Source organism: Saccopteryx bilineata, chromosome 12, assembly GCF_036850765.1.
Source record: "Saccopteryx bilineata isolate mSacBil1 chromosome 12, mSacBil1_pri_phased_curated, whole genome shotgun sequence".
Taxonomy (NCBI): Eukaryota; Metazoa; Chordata; class Mammalia; order Chiroptera; family Emballonuridae; genus Saccopteryx; species Saccopteryx bilineata.
In genome coordinates, this window is record NC_089501.1 from 57,528,989 (window position 1) to 57,544,820 (window position 15,832).

General features: G+C 59.1%; 1 protein-coding gene across 17 annotated transcripts in view; it reads left to right on the top strand.

Moving 5' to 3' along the window:
- The window catches only part of AFDN (afadin, adherens junction formation factor), a 145,501-nt gene that overhangs the window by 95,045 nt on the left and 34,624 nt on the right, over positions 1-15,832 (top strand). For all 17 annotated transcript variants that reach the window (XM_066247700.1, XM_066247707.1, XM_066247709.1 and 14 more), the window contains 4 exons: positions 115-258; positions 3,722-3,920; positions 7,020-7,120; positions 10,301-10,387. In XM_066247700.1, the coding sequence (XP_066103797.1) occupies positions 115-258; positions 3,722-3,920; positions 7,020-7,120; positions 10,301-10,387 (531 nt within the window). The remainder of the gene's footprint in view (positions 1-114; positions 259-3,721; positions 3,921-7,019; positions 7,121-10,300; positions 10,388-15,832) is intronic.

Consider the following 15,832-nt stretch of genomic DNA (forward strand, 5'->3'; position numbering starts at 1 on the left):
AACCCTGCGTTTCAGGTCAGAGGAGCCAGTTGTTAGCGTTGTGCGTGGTGTGTACAGGGGCCTGTTTATGAAACACTTTTAAGTCCTGTATCTGTTGTTTGTTCTTTTAAATAGGCCACCACGTTGCTTACGATGGACAAGTATGCACCCGAAGACATTCCAAACATCAACAGCACCTGCTTCAAGCTGAACTCCCTGCAGCTGCAGGCCTTGCTGCAGAACTACCACTGTGCGCCTGACGAGCCCTTCATCCCGGCGGTGAGGCGCGCGCCACGCGGGGGGTGGGGGGGGGCAGGCGGGCAGGGCTCACGCAGGTACCGGGTCTCCTGAGGAGTGAGCTGCTTTCCTCGACCGTCTCACAAGATCGATTTTACTGCAGACGTGTGCGTGTGGGTTCACTGTGAGAAGTGGAAACTCACACGCGTTTTAAGTAGAAAGGAATGTAATGGGATTAGGTCATTGGCAGGTGGGGGAGGGTTAGCAAGCTGGCCTGGAGTCTTCCGTTCCGGGCGCACCAGCACGCTTGAGACCCAGAGGCCGTGAGCAGCTGCAGCTGCCATCACCTGTGCGACGCGGCCGACGGGTCAGCCCGGATTCTCATGTGAAGCAGTCTGGAGTTGGGGCATTCCCCTTCTCACTGAGAGGCGTTGAGGGTGAAAACCCCGGACCTCGACGGGCACTGCTGCTGGCTGTTTGTAGAATGGGAAATGCTGCAGACGCCAGCATCACAGTCGGGTGAAACGGTCCTGGTGCGGGTGTCCTGAGAGTGAGAGGGAGGAATTCATAGATGGACACAGCGATCTTCTTCCTCCGGTCCTGAGCTTATGCTGCTGACAAGGGCCATCTTCAAAAGCAGCCCCAAACAAGAAATTGCCAACTGTCCACAGAGAAGGCAGTGTGTCAGCAAAGCGTGTCGTCATCAAAGGAGACCGGTGCTGAGCGGGGGAGGCTCACAGCACACCCCAGCGGGAGGACAGGAGAGGTCAGACGCCAGGTGCCAGCAGTGTGTCCGTCTGTCTGACGTCCCCAGAGCGGACGGGCAGCTGGGCGGCACTCTGCTGGGTTGTGAGGGCGTGCACACCGGCCGGTGTGTCTTATGTGCCGAAGAAACTGTCCACAGAATCCCTTGCAAACCTGCAATGCAGAAGCAGCCTCTGTGAGATGGCAGCAGGTACTTGATCCCGAGTCTTTGCATTTGACGTGGAGTGAGCCTCTTCACCTGTGTCGTCTAACATGCTGCAAAACCGGGGTCCTTAGCACTGGATGTTGAAGAATTGTGCAGGGAAAACGATTACTTTTCAAAAGTAAACCCATTATCTTGTGTGTGGAAAACTTGTTTTCATTTAAAGCCACACATCGCTTGAAATGAGTAACCAACGTCTTGGCCGTGCTCCAGTGCACACAGGGCGGGCGTTGCTGCTGCACGACTGATGCTCCAGTGTGTGCACAGGGCGGGCGTTGCTGCTGCACGACTGATGCTCCAGTGCACACAGGGCGGGCGTTGCTGCTGCACGACTGATGCTCCAGTGTGCGCACAGGGCGGGCGTTGCTGCTGCACGACTGATGCTTCAGTGTGTGCACAGGGCGGCCTTGCTGCTGCACGACTGATGCTCCAGTGTGCACACAGGGCGGGCGTTGCTGCTGCATGACTGATGCTTCAGTGTGTGCACAGGGCGGCCTTGCTGCTGCACGACTGATGCTCCAGTGTGTGCACAGGGCGGCCTTGCTGCTGCACGACTGATGCTTCAGTGTGTGCACAGGGCGGCCTTGCTGCTGCACGACTGATGCTCCAGTGTGTGCACAGGGTGGCCTTGCTGCTGCACGACTGATGCTCCAGTGTGCGCACAGGGCGGGCGTTGCTGCTGCACGACTGATGCTCCAGTGCACACAGGGCGGGCGTTGCTGCTGCACGACTGATGCTCCAGTGCGTGCACAGGGCGGGCGTTGCTGCTGCACGACTGATGCTCCAGTGCACACAGGGTGGGCGTTGCTGCTGCACGACTGATGCTCCAGTGTGCGCACAGGGCGGGCGTTGCTGCTGCACGACTGATGCTCCAGTGCACACAGGGCGGGCGTTGCTGCTGCACGACTGATGCTCCAGTGCGTGCACAGGGCGGGCGTTGCTGCTGCACGACTGATGCTCCAGTGCACACAGGGTGGGCGTTGCTGCTGCACGACTGATGCTCCAGTGTGCGCACAGGGCGGGCGTTGCTGCTGCACGACTGATGCTCCAGTGTGTGCACAGGGCGGCCTTGCTGCTGCACGACTGATGCTCCAGTGCACACAGGGCGGCCTTGCTGCTGCACGACTGATGCTCCAGTGCACACAGGGCGGGCGTTGCTACTGCACGACTGATGCTCCAGTGTGCTCACAGGGCGGGCGTTGCTGCTGCACGACTGATGCTCCAGTGTGTGCACAGGGCGGCCTTGCTGCTGCACGACTGATGCTCCAGTGCACACAGGGCGGCCTTGCTGCTGCACGACTGATGCTCCAGTGCTCACAGGGCGGGCCTTGCTGCTGCACGACTGATGCTCCAGTGTGTGCACAGGGCGGCCTTGCTGCTGCACGACTGATGCTCCAGTGTGCGCACAGGGCGGGCCTTGCTGCTGCACGACTGATGCTCCAGTGTGTGCACAGGGCGGGCCTTGCTGCTGCACGACTGATGCTCCAGTGTGTGCACAGGGCGGGCGTTGCTGCTGCACGACTGATGCTCCAGTGTGTGCACAGGGCGGCCTTGCTGCTGCACGACTGATGCTCCAGTGTGCTCACAGGGCGGGCCTTGCTGCTGCACGACTGATGCTCCAGTGTGTGCACAGGGCGGGCCTTGCTGCTGCACGACTGATGCTCCAGTGTGTGCACAGGGCGGGCCTTGCTGCTGCACGACTGATGCTCCAGTGTGTGCACAGGGCGGGCTTTGCTGCTGCACGACTGATGCTCCAGTGTGTGCACAGGGCGGGCGTTGCTGCTGCACGACTGATGCTCCAGTGTGTGCACAGGGCGGCCTTGCTGCTGCACGACTGATGCTCCAGTGTGCTCACAGGGCGGGCCTTGCTGCTGCACGACTGATGCTCCAGTGTGCTCACAGGGCGGGCCTTGCTGCTGCACGACTGATGCTCCAGTGTGTGCACAGGGCGGGCGTTGCTGCTGCACGACTGATGCTCCAGTGTGTGCACAGGGCGGGCGTTGCTGCTGCACGACTGATGCTCCAGTGTGTGCACAGGGCGGCCTTGCTGCTGCACGACTGATGCTCCAGTGTGCTCACAGGGCGGGCCTTGCTGCTGCACGACTGATGCTCCAGTGTGTGCACAGGGTGGGCCTTGCTGCTGCACGACTGATGCTCCAGTGTGTGCACAGGGCGGGCGTTGCTGCTGCACGACTGATGCTCCAGTGTGTGCACAGGGCGGCCTTGCTGCTGCACGACTGATGCTCCAGTGTGCTCACAGGGCGGGCCTTGCTGCTGCACGACTGATGCTCCAGTGTGTGCACAGGGCGGGCCTTGCTGCTGCACGACTGATGCTCCAGTGCACACAGGGCGGCCTTGCTGCTGCACGACTGATGCTCCAGTGTGCTCACAGGGCGGCCTTGCTGCTGCACGACTGACTTGAGGCACGGTCGTCCCTCGTGGCCTGGGGGAGGGCGTGAGCCGCGCTAGACTTGGGTAGCTGCGGGCAGCCGCCCCGGTCATGCAGCATCTCCTGACCGTGGCTTCCTTCCCGCCCAGGACCTGATCGACAGCGTCGTGGCCGTGGCGGAGAACACGGCCGATGAGCTGGCCCGCAGCGACGGGCGGGAGGTGCAGCTGGAGGAGGACCCCGACCTGCAGCTGCCGTTCCTGCTGCCGGAGGACGGCTACTCCTGTGACGTCGTCAGGAACATTCCAAACGGCTTACAGGAGTTTTTGGACCCTCTGTGCCAGCGAGGTTCGTGTCTTTAGGGGCCCGAGGCCTGTGCGTGCCTGTTCAGTGAGCATCTCCCGGCTCTGTGTTCTGACCTGGTTGTCCCCTCCCCTGGGCGTCCCCGTGGGCTTCTAAGGAAGGCGGGTTCCAGGACCTGGGACGGAGGTGTTTCTGGTGACACGGGTCACAGTGTCTAGACAGAGTCCTTGTGGAGGGCTGGGCCCTGCTGTGAGCACGGCACTGCTCGGCTGGCACGTGGCAGGGGTCCTGGGCTGGCGGGGGGCCCTCTGTTGCTCCCCTTCCCCCTGGGAGTGTTTGTGGGCCGGGTCGCGGGGCGCGGCCTTGGAGCTGGCGCTGACTGCTGGGGCCCGCAGAGCAGCACAGGCCCCGGAACCAGAGGCCCGAGTTCCGATCCCAGCTCTCCAGCTGCAGTTTCTCCTTGTACAGTGCATGTGGGGGCAGCACCCAGGTCGTGGGGCTGGCGAGGGTGGGAGTCACCAGTGCAGCTCCCGGGGCCTCCACAGGGCTGCGCCTGCCCCAGGGCGTCGGGTGCGACCATGCTTCAGTCCCCGTCTGCGGCTCCGTGACGTGAGCTCAGCAGAGGGAGAGCTGACCCGAGCTCTAGGAGTGTAGACAAAAGTAACAGGACCATTCAAGCCGTGTGTCCGTAGCGTGTAAATCAGTGTGTTTGACTTCAGTGACTGCTTCGCTCACCAGGAGGGATTTTCCTGTCTCCAAGGGTTTTGGCAGGTCAGAAACAGTCTGCTGTATAATGACACGGGGATGTGGTTGTAGTCCTCCGTGAATGTGGGGCTGCGGGTCCTTGGGGACTGGGGAGTGGCCTGTGACGGGGAGGCAGGGAGGCCCTGCACTTCCAGTCACAGTCAGAGGCGCCCACATCCCACCAGGGGCCCTGAGCTGGGTCCTGGCACGGGACCTGTGCTGGCAGTGGACTCCACGGTCCTGTGCTGTGCCACACCTCACGGGAAGCCACACTGTCACCTCTGCCCCCTCCTCCCGTGTCCTTCCTGCAGTGGCACAGCTGCACACGCGTGCCCGAGACTGCTGCTTCCACCAGTACCCGTGAGTAAGCTGTGCGAGTCCAGCTCACCAGCGTTTTTACACGTGTACTTTGTGATGTGCACACAGTGCTGTGTGTGCAGCAGACGTCTGCCACGTGGGGCGTGGGGCGGTCGTCCTGACTTCCCCGTGGGCGCTGTGGAGTTAGGAGCAGGGCACCGTGCTTTCCATCATGGTCTGGGCACCAGCACATTATTGCATGCGTGTTAGAGGACAGGGTAGCTAGCACACAGATGCCCTTAAAAGACTACTGAGAATGGGGTGTTTACTTTTATGATGTTATTTTTTAATTCTTTACGTCCTATTTTTTGCAAGCCAAATAAAGAAGCACTGTGTGCTCTCAGCTTGCATTCCGTGTGTGTGTGTGTAAGACTGTGGGAGACGGCTCTAAAGTCAGCGTGGACTCGTACCTGAGCTGAGACACCCGTAAGCCAGGAAAGTAGAAGAGGAACACATGCAGGTGGTCCAGACTCACGCAGATCCCTGACGTTTGAAAAAATAAAACAAATGATAGTTGTTGAAATTTCAAAACTGTCATTATGATTCTCTAAAACAAGGAAAAGAGAAGTTGTAGGTAAAATTTTAATGAAACTTAGTTGAAGCTAATTTTAAAGGAAAGGACTGAAACTAAGTAAAACTTTTTATTTTAACTGAGTATATTTGTGACATCCCCTGTCGTCCTACCTCAAACAACCTCATAAGTGTCCAACTAGAACGGCAAGGTTGTCCTTGCTGGTGGAGACCAGGCGGTGAGCACCCCCGCTGATGGCAGCGGGACCCCCAGGCTCGGGCCAGGTGAGTGGGACCGAGGGTCTGGCCCGCGCGGGACCCCCGCCAGTGTCACTGCTGACAGCCGCCCACTTGGAGAAACTTCACAAGAGTCGTTCAAGGCCTGTGTGGTAGGACTTTGTCAAAAATTTCCTGAAATCGTATCTGACTAAAGCAGCGGTTCTCAACCTGTGGGTCACGACCCGGTGGGGTCGAATGACCAAAACACAGGGATCGCCTAAAGCCATCGGAGTGTTTTGGTCGTTCGACCCCCACCGTGGTCGCAACCCACAGGTTGAGAACTGCTGGACTAAAGGAGTATATTTTGAATATTTCATCATTTGTCCCTGGTGAAAATATTATAGATACTCTTCAAGACGTTATAAAACGATTCTAAAATGTGTCGGTAAGAAATCCGGGTGAGCACGACTCGTAAGAAGGTTTGGAGAGGGTGACGAGAATGGGCCCGTCCTGCCCAGACTGCTGTGCAGGCAGCTGACACCTCGTGTGGGAGTCCCGTGGGCCGAGGCATCAGCAGCCAGGCCAGCACTGGCCCGCGTGCCCTGCCCTCTGGACGAGACGCGGCGTTCCTGGGAGCTCTCGAGGGCGGTAGCGAGAGCGCAAGGAAGGAATCGGTGGAATCCCAGTTTCCCACAGAAGTAAGAGGGAAAGTCTTTTGGAATTAAGAAGAAGGGGGAGGAGCCTGACCAGGTGGTGGCGCAGTGGATAGAGCGTCGGACTGGGATGCGGAAGGACCCAGGTTCGAGACCCCGAGGTTGCCAGCTTGAGCACGGGCTCATCTGGCTTGAGCAAAAAAGCTCACCAGCTTGGACCCAAGGTCTCTGGCTCCGGCAAGGGGTTACTCGGTCTGCTGAAGGCCCGCGGTCAAGGCACATATGAGAAAGCAATCAATGAACAACTAAGAAGTCACAACGCACAACGAGAAACTAATGATTGATGCTTCTCATCTCTCTCTCCGTTCCTGTCTGTCTGTCCCTGTCTATCTCTGCCTATGTAAAAAAAAAAAAAAAAAGAAGAAGAAAGGGGAGGAATTGCACTTTCCCGCTTGCTGTTGGCATTCCACTGGATAGAAGCAAGGCCTTGGTTTAGACGTCCGACTTCCTGGTGTTCAGAAGGAATAGAGGTGTAGACTGAGCACAGTGCTGTCACTGGAGGCAAAGCAGGGGCCTGGTGCCGGCCCCCTGTTGGCGGTGGTGACACGTCTGGTCTGACCTGGCGTGCCCCTCAGTCTCGCCGTGTGTCCTCTCTCCGCAGGGTTCTGCCGGCTGATCCCTCATGCGCGCTCGCCGGGCACGTGGACAATCTACTTCGAAGGTGCAGATTACGAGAGTCACCTGCGCGAGAGCACGGAACTGGCAAGTGTCTCGTGTGTGTGTGTGTGTGTGTGTGTGTGTGTGGTGTGTGTGCGTGTGCCGTGTGCGTGTGTGTCGTGTATGTGTGCGTGTGTGTGGCGTGTGTGTGTGGCGTGTGTGGCATGTGTGTGGCATGTGTGGCGTGTGTGTGTGGCGTGTGTGGTGTGACGTGTGTGTGTGTGTGTGTGTGTGTGTGTGTGTGGCATGTGTGTGTGGCGTGGGGGGGCGCTGGGCGGGGAAGCCCGGCCTCCTGACGGCTCCGTGCAGACGCGGCCTTGCTTACAGACCTCGTGTGACGGGGAGAGTAGGAGTCGCTCCTTTCACTTGAAAGTGTTAACCCGTAACTTACACAGGAAGTTTTTATTTCCAGGCATGTCTGTATAGTTTTGTCCAAAAAAGAAAAGGATGCTATTTAAAGAATATTTACCCCACAGCTATGCTAGCCTTAATGTTAATACAGATCTTCAGAATATGTTCGTATGGCAGCCCTTAACAGACTTTACTAGAAGATGGTTTTCTTTGCTAAAAATATTTGATATAGTCACTCTACCTTGACTTAACTATGCATCAGATCGTTTGCTGACGTGATGTATGTTTTTGAAGGAGGGGTCTGTCTCAGTGTTGACGAGCTTTCTGCCCTCTGAGGGGCTCTGCTTGGTTCCACACAGAGAACCCTGAGCAGGAAGGATGCTTCTCCAGGGCTTAGACGGTGACACCAGCTCACAGTTGTCTTGTGTCCCATGCACCTGCACCAGCACATCCTCGTTTGAAATACCAGTCCAGAAAAGTTCCGTTTTGAACTTTTTGTTTAGTTTTATTTATCTTGAATATTTTTCTGTAACTGCCATTTTCGTCTCTTAAGCCACTTACGGAGCAGACAGATGTGGCCACGTGTTTGTGAAGGTTACTGGAGAGGGGTCAGTGTGTTACTTACATGTGGCTGTTTGGTCACCTGTCCGCACAGCCCAGACGGCGTGGAGGTGGACTGGAGTGTCTGGGCCGAGGTTTAGGGGGCTGGTCTGAAGAGCCACCCCCTGGAGCCTCAGACCTGACTGACCCCCAGTGTGGCCGTAGGTACTTCGTCTCCAAGGAAACGTAGAGCACGCAGGTGCCAACGCCGAGTGTGAGGTCAGGCGGGAAACGTGTGTGGACGACACGGGAGCGGCCAGCATTCGGGGTCGAGCAGCACACTGTGGGTCTGGGGTCTGCCATACCGTCCCCAGGCCCTGGAGATGGTGTTGGTTTCTCTCTCAACACCACTGAGTGTCGACCTCACTAGCTGCTATCTGACAAACCCCAAGTGGTAGCAAGTTCTAGTTTCCAGATTCTACAGAAAAACAGCGGTCTTTCAGATGGAGTCTTTATCTTTCTAGTGACCTGTAGATCCCGCAAGAGGGTTCACGTCTTGATTAAAAAAAATCTAATGTCACCTAATCTTACTTCCCTTAAAGTGCCCTCTCCTAGCCTCTGGTTCTGAAGGACAAGCCGTGTGTGTGACGACCGCTTCCTGGCGACGTGCCTTCGTGCTCACGGGTGGTGGTGACCCCCCCGGCCCGTGGCTCTGGCGGGGTCCTCGGGTGGTGGTGACCCCCCCGGCCCGTGGCTCTGGCGGGGTCCTCGGGTGGTGGTGACCCCCCCGGCCCGTGGCTCTGGCGGGGTCCTCGGGTGGTGGTGACCCCCCCGGCCCGTGGCTCTGGTGGGGTCCTCGGGTGGTGGTGACCCCCCCCCGGCCCGTGGCTCTGGCGGGGTCCTCGGGTGGTGGTGACCCCCCCGGCCCGTGGCTCTGGCGGGGTCCTCGGGTGGTGGTGACCCCCCCCCCGGCCCGTGGCTCTGGCGGGGTCCTCGGGTGGTGGTGACCCCCCCGGCCCGTGGCTCTGGCGGGGTCCTCGGGTGGTGGTGACCCCCCCCCCCGGCCCGTGGCTCTGGCGGGGTCCTCGGGTGGTGGTGACCCCCCCGGCCCGTGGCTCTGGCGGGGTCCTCGGGTGGTGGTGACCCCCCCGGCCCGTGGCTCTGGCGGGGTCCTCGGGTGGTGGTGACCCCCCCCCCGGCCCGTGGCTCTGGCGGGGTCCTCGGGTGGCGGTGACCCCCCCCCCGGCCCGTGGCTCTGGCGGGGTCCTCGGGTGGCGGTGACCCCCCCCCCCCCGGCCCGGGGCTCTGGCGGGGTCCTCGGGTGGCGGTGACCCCCCCCCCCGGCCCGTGGCTCTGGCGGGGTCCTCGGGTGGTGGTGACCCCCCCCCCGGCCCGTGGCTCTGGCGGGGTCCTCGGGTGGTGGTGACCCCCCCCCCCCGGCCCGTGGCTCTGGCGGGGTCCTCGGGTGGTGGTGACCCCCCCCCCCGGCCCGTGGCTCTGGCGGGGTCCTCGGGTGGTGGTGACCCCCCCCCCGGCCCGTGGCTCTGGCGGGGTCCTCGGGTGGTGGTGACCCCCCCCCCCGGCCCGTGGCTCTGGCGGGGTCCTCGGGTGGTGGTGACCCCCCCCCCGGCCCGTGGCTCTGGCGGGGTCCTCGGGTGGTCGTGCACTCGTGCACGCGAGGTGTGACACGTCACAGCCATGGATCGCTTCACACTGTTACTCGCCTGTGGGTCTGCTCTGTAACGGCCTGTCCCGTGGGATGTGGCTCTCCGCCCTCACGGGGGTCTCCACACTCTGCCCGGGCCCTGGGGGAGCTCCAGTGTTGTGTTGAAGACCAGAGGCGGAGATGTCAGGGCATCTTGTTAGGACTGTTCCCTGTGCTCCCCGTAGATAGAGTTCAACAAGGCTAAACGTCGTCTTTAAAAAACCCTGACGGTTTATTCTGAAAGGTAATAAAGTAAAAACTTAACTCTGAGGGAGGGTGAGGCTTCTGTAACCTGATCGGAGTGTCAGTTTAGTTTGTTCTGCACGTGCTGGTCTTCAGAGAACACTTAAATCGCATGTATGACAGCCTCATCTGTAAGACTCTGAACAACCAAGGTGCCACAGCCGTGCATTAGTGCTGCTTCTCGCTCTCCCTTCCTGCCTGTCAGAACAGCAGGAGTGCCACGTGCGCCCTCCCTGCTCAGCTCAGCGCAGCGGTCCGTGCTGTTGGGCGCTGCGTCTCCTGTTCCCCACAGTGACCAACGGACTTGCCAGGCCCTGTGCTGTTGGCTCACCCCGTGGAAGCTCTTCCTTACAGCTGCAAAGTAAACCTTTGTTTTCTTCCTTTAGGCTCAGCCACTGAGAAAGGAGCCTGAAATAATCACTGTGACCCTAAAAAAACAAAATGGAATGGGCCTCAGCATCGTTGCAGCCAAGGTAGGCCCAGGGGGCTCTGGGCAGTGGGTGGAAGCAGGTGTGTGGGTGCCCCCCGCCCGGGGGGCAGAGGCGTCCGCCTGCTCTCTGTGGACAGGAGCACTGCCAGCCCCGTGAGCTGAGTGCCGCTCCCTGTGTGGAAGGCGGACCAGCGCGAGGGGTGTCGCCAGGCGGAGCAGGGGCTGCTCAGGAGGGGTCCGTGTCAGGGCAGAGGCAGAACCTGACCACCACACAGGCTGGAGCACCAGGGCGGGGGGGGGGGTGCGGTCACGCAGCGCAGACAGACCTGTCGCCCCTCTCTAGCGCCGGCGCCTGAGGAATCGGTGCCTTGTCAGGGGTTCCTGGTCTGGCTCTGGCGGGCGTGCGGGGCCTGGGAAACCGTTCCTGACCTGGCTGTGTGTCCCGGTGACACTGACTGCTAGTCCTGCATCTGTGGGGCACATTGTGCAGCAGCGGGGCGTCGGCCAGCCTTGGACGCTCAGCTGCTGGACAGAACGGGGGTGCTCTGAGGCAGGGTGTCCAGCAGGACAGGGCTCTGCAGGTGCACCTGGGGACTCGCCCGGCACCGGCAGGGAGACCTGAGTGAGAAAGGGGTGTTAACTGACTGTAGCCTGGCCAGGTGGTGGCGCAGCGGGTGAGCGCTGGACTGGGACACAGAGGACCCAGGTACGAAGCCCTGAGGTCGCCAGCTTGAGTGCGGGCTCACCTGCTTGAGCCCAAAGGTCACTGGCTTGAAGCCCAAGGTCGCTGGCTTGAGCAAGGGGTCACTCCGTCTGCTGTAGCCCCACGGTCAAGGCACATAATGAGGAAGCAATCAATGAACAATCAAGGTGCTGCAACGAAGATTTGATGCTTCTCTGTCTCTCTCTCACACTTAAAAAAAATAAGATAAAAAATGTAATTGTATAACCTTTTAGTTGGTAGGTTGGGTTTGCGCCTTGTCCTGTGGGCCCAGCAGGAAGTGGACGGAGGGGAAGCGAGGAAGCTGTTGTGTCAGCAGCCTTAGCAGAGTGGTGAGGGCAGGACGAGTTAGGAACCTGGGCTAATAGCAGAGTGGTGAGGGCAGGACAAGTTAGGAACCTGGGCTAATAGCAGAGGGTGAGGGGCAGGACGAGTTAGGAACCTGGGCTAATAGCAGAGGGTGAGGGCAGGACGAGTTAGGAACCTGGGCTAATAGCAGAGCTGTGAGGGCAGGACGAGTTAGGAACCTGGGCTAATAGCAGAGTTGTGAGGGCAGGACGAGTTAGGAACCTGGGTTAATAGAGCTGTGAGGGCAGGACGAGTTAGGAACCTGGGCTAATAGCAGAGCTGTGAGGGCAGGACGAGTTAGGAACCTGGGCTAATAGCAGAGCTGTGAGGGCAGGAAGAGTTAGGAACCTGGGCTAATAGCAGAGTGGTGAGGGCAGGACGAGTTAGGAACCTGGGCTAATAGCAGAGCAGACAGGATGAGTTAGGAACCTGGGCTAATAGCAGAGTTGTGAGGGCAGGATGAGTTAGGAACCTGGGCTAATAGCAGAGCTGTGAGGGCAGGACGAGTTAGGAACCTGGGCTAATAGCAGAGCTGTGAGGGCAGGACGAGTTAGGAACCTGGGCTAATAGCAGAGCTGTGAGGGCAGGACGAGTTAGGAACCTGGGCTAATAGCAGAGGGTGAGGGCAGGACGAGTTAGGAACCTGGGCTAATAGCAGAGCAGACAGGATGAGTTAGGAACCTGGGCTAATAGCAGAGTTGTGAGGGCAGGATGAGTTAGGAACCTGGGCTAATAGCAGAGCTGTGAGGGCAGGACGAGTTAAGAACCTGGGCTAATAGCAGAGCTGTGAGGGCAGGACGAGTTAGGAACCTGGGCTAATAGCAGAGTTGTGAGGGCAGGACGAGTTAGGAACCTGGGCTAATAGCAGAGTTGTGAGGGCAGGACGAGTTAGGAACCTGGGCTAATAGCAGAGTTGTGAGGGTAGGACGAGTTAGGAACCTGGGCTAATAGCAGAGGGTGAGGGCAGGACGAGTTAGGAACCTGGGCTAATAGCAGAGTTGTGAGGGTAGGACGAGTTAGGAACCTGGGCTAATAGCAGAGGGTGAGGGCAGGACGAGTTAGGAACCTGGGCTAATAGCAGAGCTGTGAGGGCAGGACGAGTTAGGAACCTGGGCTAATAGCAGAGCTGTGAGGGCAGGAAGAGTTAGGAACCTGGGCTAATAGCAGAGTGGTGAGGGCAGGACGAGTTAGGAACCTGGGCTAATAGCAGAGCAGACAGAATGAGTTAGGAACCTGGGCTAATAGCAGAGTTGTGAGGGCAGGATGAGTTAGGAACCTGGGCTAATAGCAGAGCTGTGAGGGCAGGACGAGTTAGGAACCTGGGCTAATAGCAGAGCTGTGAGGGCAGGACGAGTTAGGAACCTGGGCTAATAGCAGAGTTGTGAGGGCAGGACGAGTTAGGAACCTGGGCTAATAGCAGAGTTGTGAGGGCAGGACGAGTTAGGAACCTGGGCTAATAGCAGAGTTGTGAGGGTAGGACAAGTTAGGAACCTGGGCTAATAGCAGAGGGTGAGGGCAGGACGAGTTAGGAACCTGGGCTAATAGCAGAGTTGTGAGAGTAGGACGAGTTAGGAACCTGGGCTAATAGCAGAGGGTGAGGGCAGGACGAGTTAGGAACCTGGGCTAATAGCAGAGCTGTGAGGGCAGGACGAGTTAGGAACCTGGGCTAATAGCAGAGGGTGAGGGCAGGACGAGTTAGGAATCTGGGCTGAAGGGGTGTTCCGATTAGAATGAACTGGAACAGCCTTTTAGGGTGGCTGGCAGCTGTCGTCTAGGGAAATGATCTGGTTCTGAAAAACATCTCCTGTAAGGTCAGCAGAGGGCAGGCCCCAGCCTGTCACCCACCTCAGTCCCGAGTCCCTGCTTCCTCCCTCGGGCGAGGGCCGTGCACACCCATCATCCACAGACCACTGTGATGATGGACGCGGGGTTCAGACACTGGCGATGTGCAAGGAGTGGTCAGCTGGGGACTTGCTTTTTGGTCAGCAGCTGAATCAAATGCCCATATTAAGGGGAAAAATTGGATAAAACATTACCCCACTGCACTCAGATACAGGAAAGCTTAACCTCCATGTTTTCTGATGCCCGTATGTACAAACTGGGAAGTCAAACTCGTGCCACTTGATGTTTCAAAGAGTCCCCTGAAGTGATCAGGCCCTCCGATGACCAGCGTCTCTGTTGTTTCTAGCTTAAAAAATAGCCTGTTAGCAGGAAGCTTCCAGCGTCTGTGCTGCCCATCTGCTGAGGTCAGCGCCCTGACCCTTCTCTGCTCCGCGTCCTGAGGCAGAAGGGACGGGCGCCACGTGCCAGTGCGGCCCACCGGGCACGCCTCGCCTTTCCTCTCGCCGGTCTCCGCCTTGTCCGGCTGGCTGCCACTCGGCAGTGGGCCGCTGGGACGAGGAGCCATGCTGGAAGTCACAGACCAGCTCTGTTCTCTGCCTGCGACGTAGGCAAGATGGGAGAGGAGGGGCCGTGAGGAGTGGCGGAGAGCCCTCAGCTGCGAAGAAGCCCCACCGGAGGCCGGCAGGGGAGCAGTGACGTGTCCGAGGCACAGGGAGGCCTCTGTGGGGACAGACACAGGAACGCAGGAACGCAGGGCTGTGTGCGAGTGAGTGTGCTGTCGGGTGAACAGGCCTGAGCCGTGACCCCTGCCCCGTGGGAGGACATCTGTCCCCAGAGTCCTGCAGGGACGCTGTGGGGTCATTTGCAGTCTCCTCACCCTTGCCAAACCAGGCTGAGGGCGCTGCCCCGCCTGCCTGGTGCCCGCCTGCCCGGGGCGGGCCACAGGCCTCTCCGTGCGTGTGCGTGCAGCCCCGCGGTCAGTCCCCTCTCAGCCCAGCCTCTGCTCACGGGGCTCCCCCGGCAGCCGCTGGGGCAGGAGGTCCCACAGTCAGGAGTCCTGGTGCTGTGGGAGCAGCAGGTGACTGTGCCCTCGCTGTTACCAGGTGGTTGTGGTCAGAAGTCAGTAGGCACAGGTGCTGCTGTCCACAGCCTCGTGTGGTCTGGGAGTGCCCAGGCGTAGCTCAGGGCCAGGTCCTTTGTCACCTCTCCTAATACTGGAGTGAGCTTGCTGAGAAAACAGCTGATGGCTGGCTGCAGCAACATTTATTTCAGAAGAAACTTGAGTGTCTGTTTTGTGACAATTGAGGGTTGTGTCCACTCGTTAATCCTGTAAGTCTCCAGGTTTCCTGTTCCCTGTGCTCATACTCTCGAGAGGGTTACGAAAAGTAACTGTGTGAGTCGTGTTTCTCGTTAGGACACCGGGCCGTAAGGGCTGGGCAGTTAGGGAGTCGAACACCTGCCCTGGCTGGACACTGGACACATGAGCTCTGCATGGAACCTGCTCCCCCCCCAGTCACACCCCCCTGGCAGCGCCCCCTCCAGGTCTCCCGCAGTGGGGAGCCCTCCTCTTGGTCCCGCCTGTCTCAGCCCCGGTGGGCGGGCCCTGGGGCTCCTTCCTGCCCTGGGGGGTGTGGCACTCTCGACCGAGTCAGAATCAGGGGTTTCCGTTGTTTTTGTTTCTAGTATAGCAAATACTCTTTGCATTAAATAGTATCTATGCATTTAGAACTGAAGGAAAAGTAGTGCAGTTGTTTGATGAGAGATCACAGATCTCGTCCTAAAATGTGTCAGGACTTGCAGTCCTCAACATGTGAAGAGCACGCTCACAGAAGTCAGGGACCGGGACCTGCAGACACCCCAGGACTCCGCCTTTTGTGGAGGGCATCTCCACCAATGAAATGAAAGGTGGTTTTGCATCTCATTTGCATAATCAACTTTTTTTGACTTGTCGCTTGCTTTTCTGATTTTCTTGTTTAATAGCTTTTCTGATATTCTCGTTCAGTAAAAGTATCAAATGCTTCTTTGTTTTATCGCTTCATATTCATTTTGAAACGCCTGTTTGTGAGCCGCGTACTTGAATGAGGGTTAGGGTGCGTTTGGCTCTCGGAAAGCTTTCTTCTCCCCGGGAGTAGTGGTCGTCCCGGCGGCCACTTGACTCGTGTGCATGCTGCTGCCTTGGGGGACAGGACAGAAAAGTGTGACTGGGTGGCACGGGTCATCGCTTGCGGAGGGCGTGTGGAGTGGCTGTGGGGCTCCAGAGCAGACGCCTGGGACGAGCGCCGGGCGGGGGCCGCGGCCAGTGGGCGCGGGGGGGGGGGGGATGTGCGGGGGCCGCGCACTCAGGTGTGCCGAGAGGTGGCGGACTGACCACAGAGCACAGGTGTGGGCGTCCCCTGCGAGGGCCCAGCCACACGCGCCGTGCTCTTCAGGCCGTGGTCTCTGCTGTCCTCGTCAGCCGGCAGCCACAGAGCAGTCGGCGTTGGTGACGTTGCTGTGTCCGCCAGACTCGTGCGGTTCCTGCCGGCCCCAGGTCCCGATGGAGCGATGGAGCGGGGAGCCGGCTCCATCCCGGGAGCC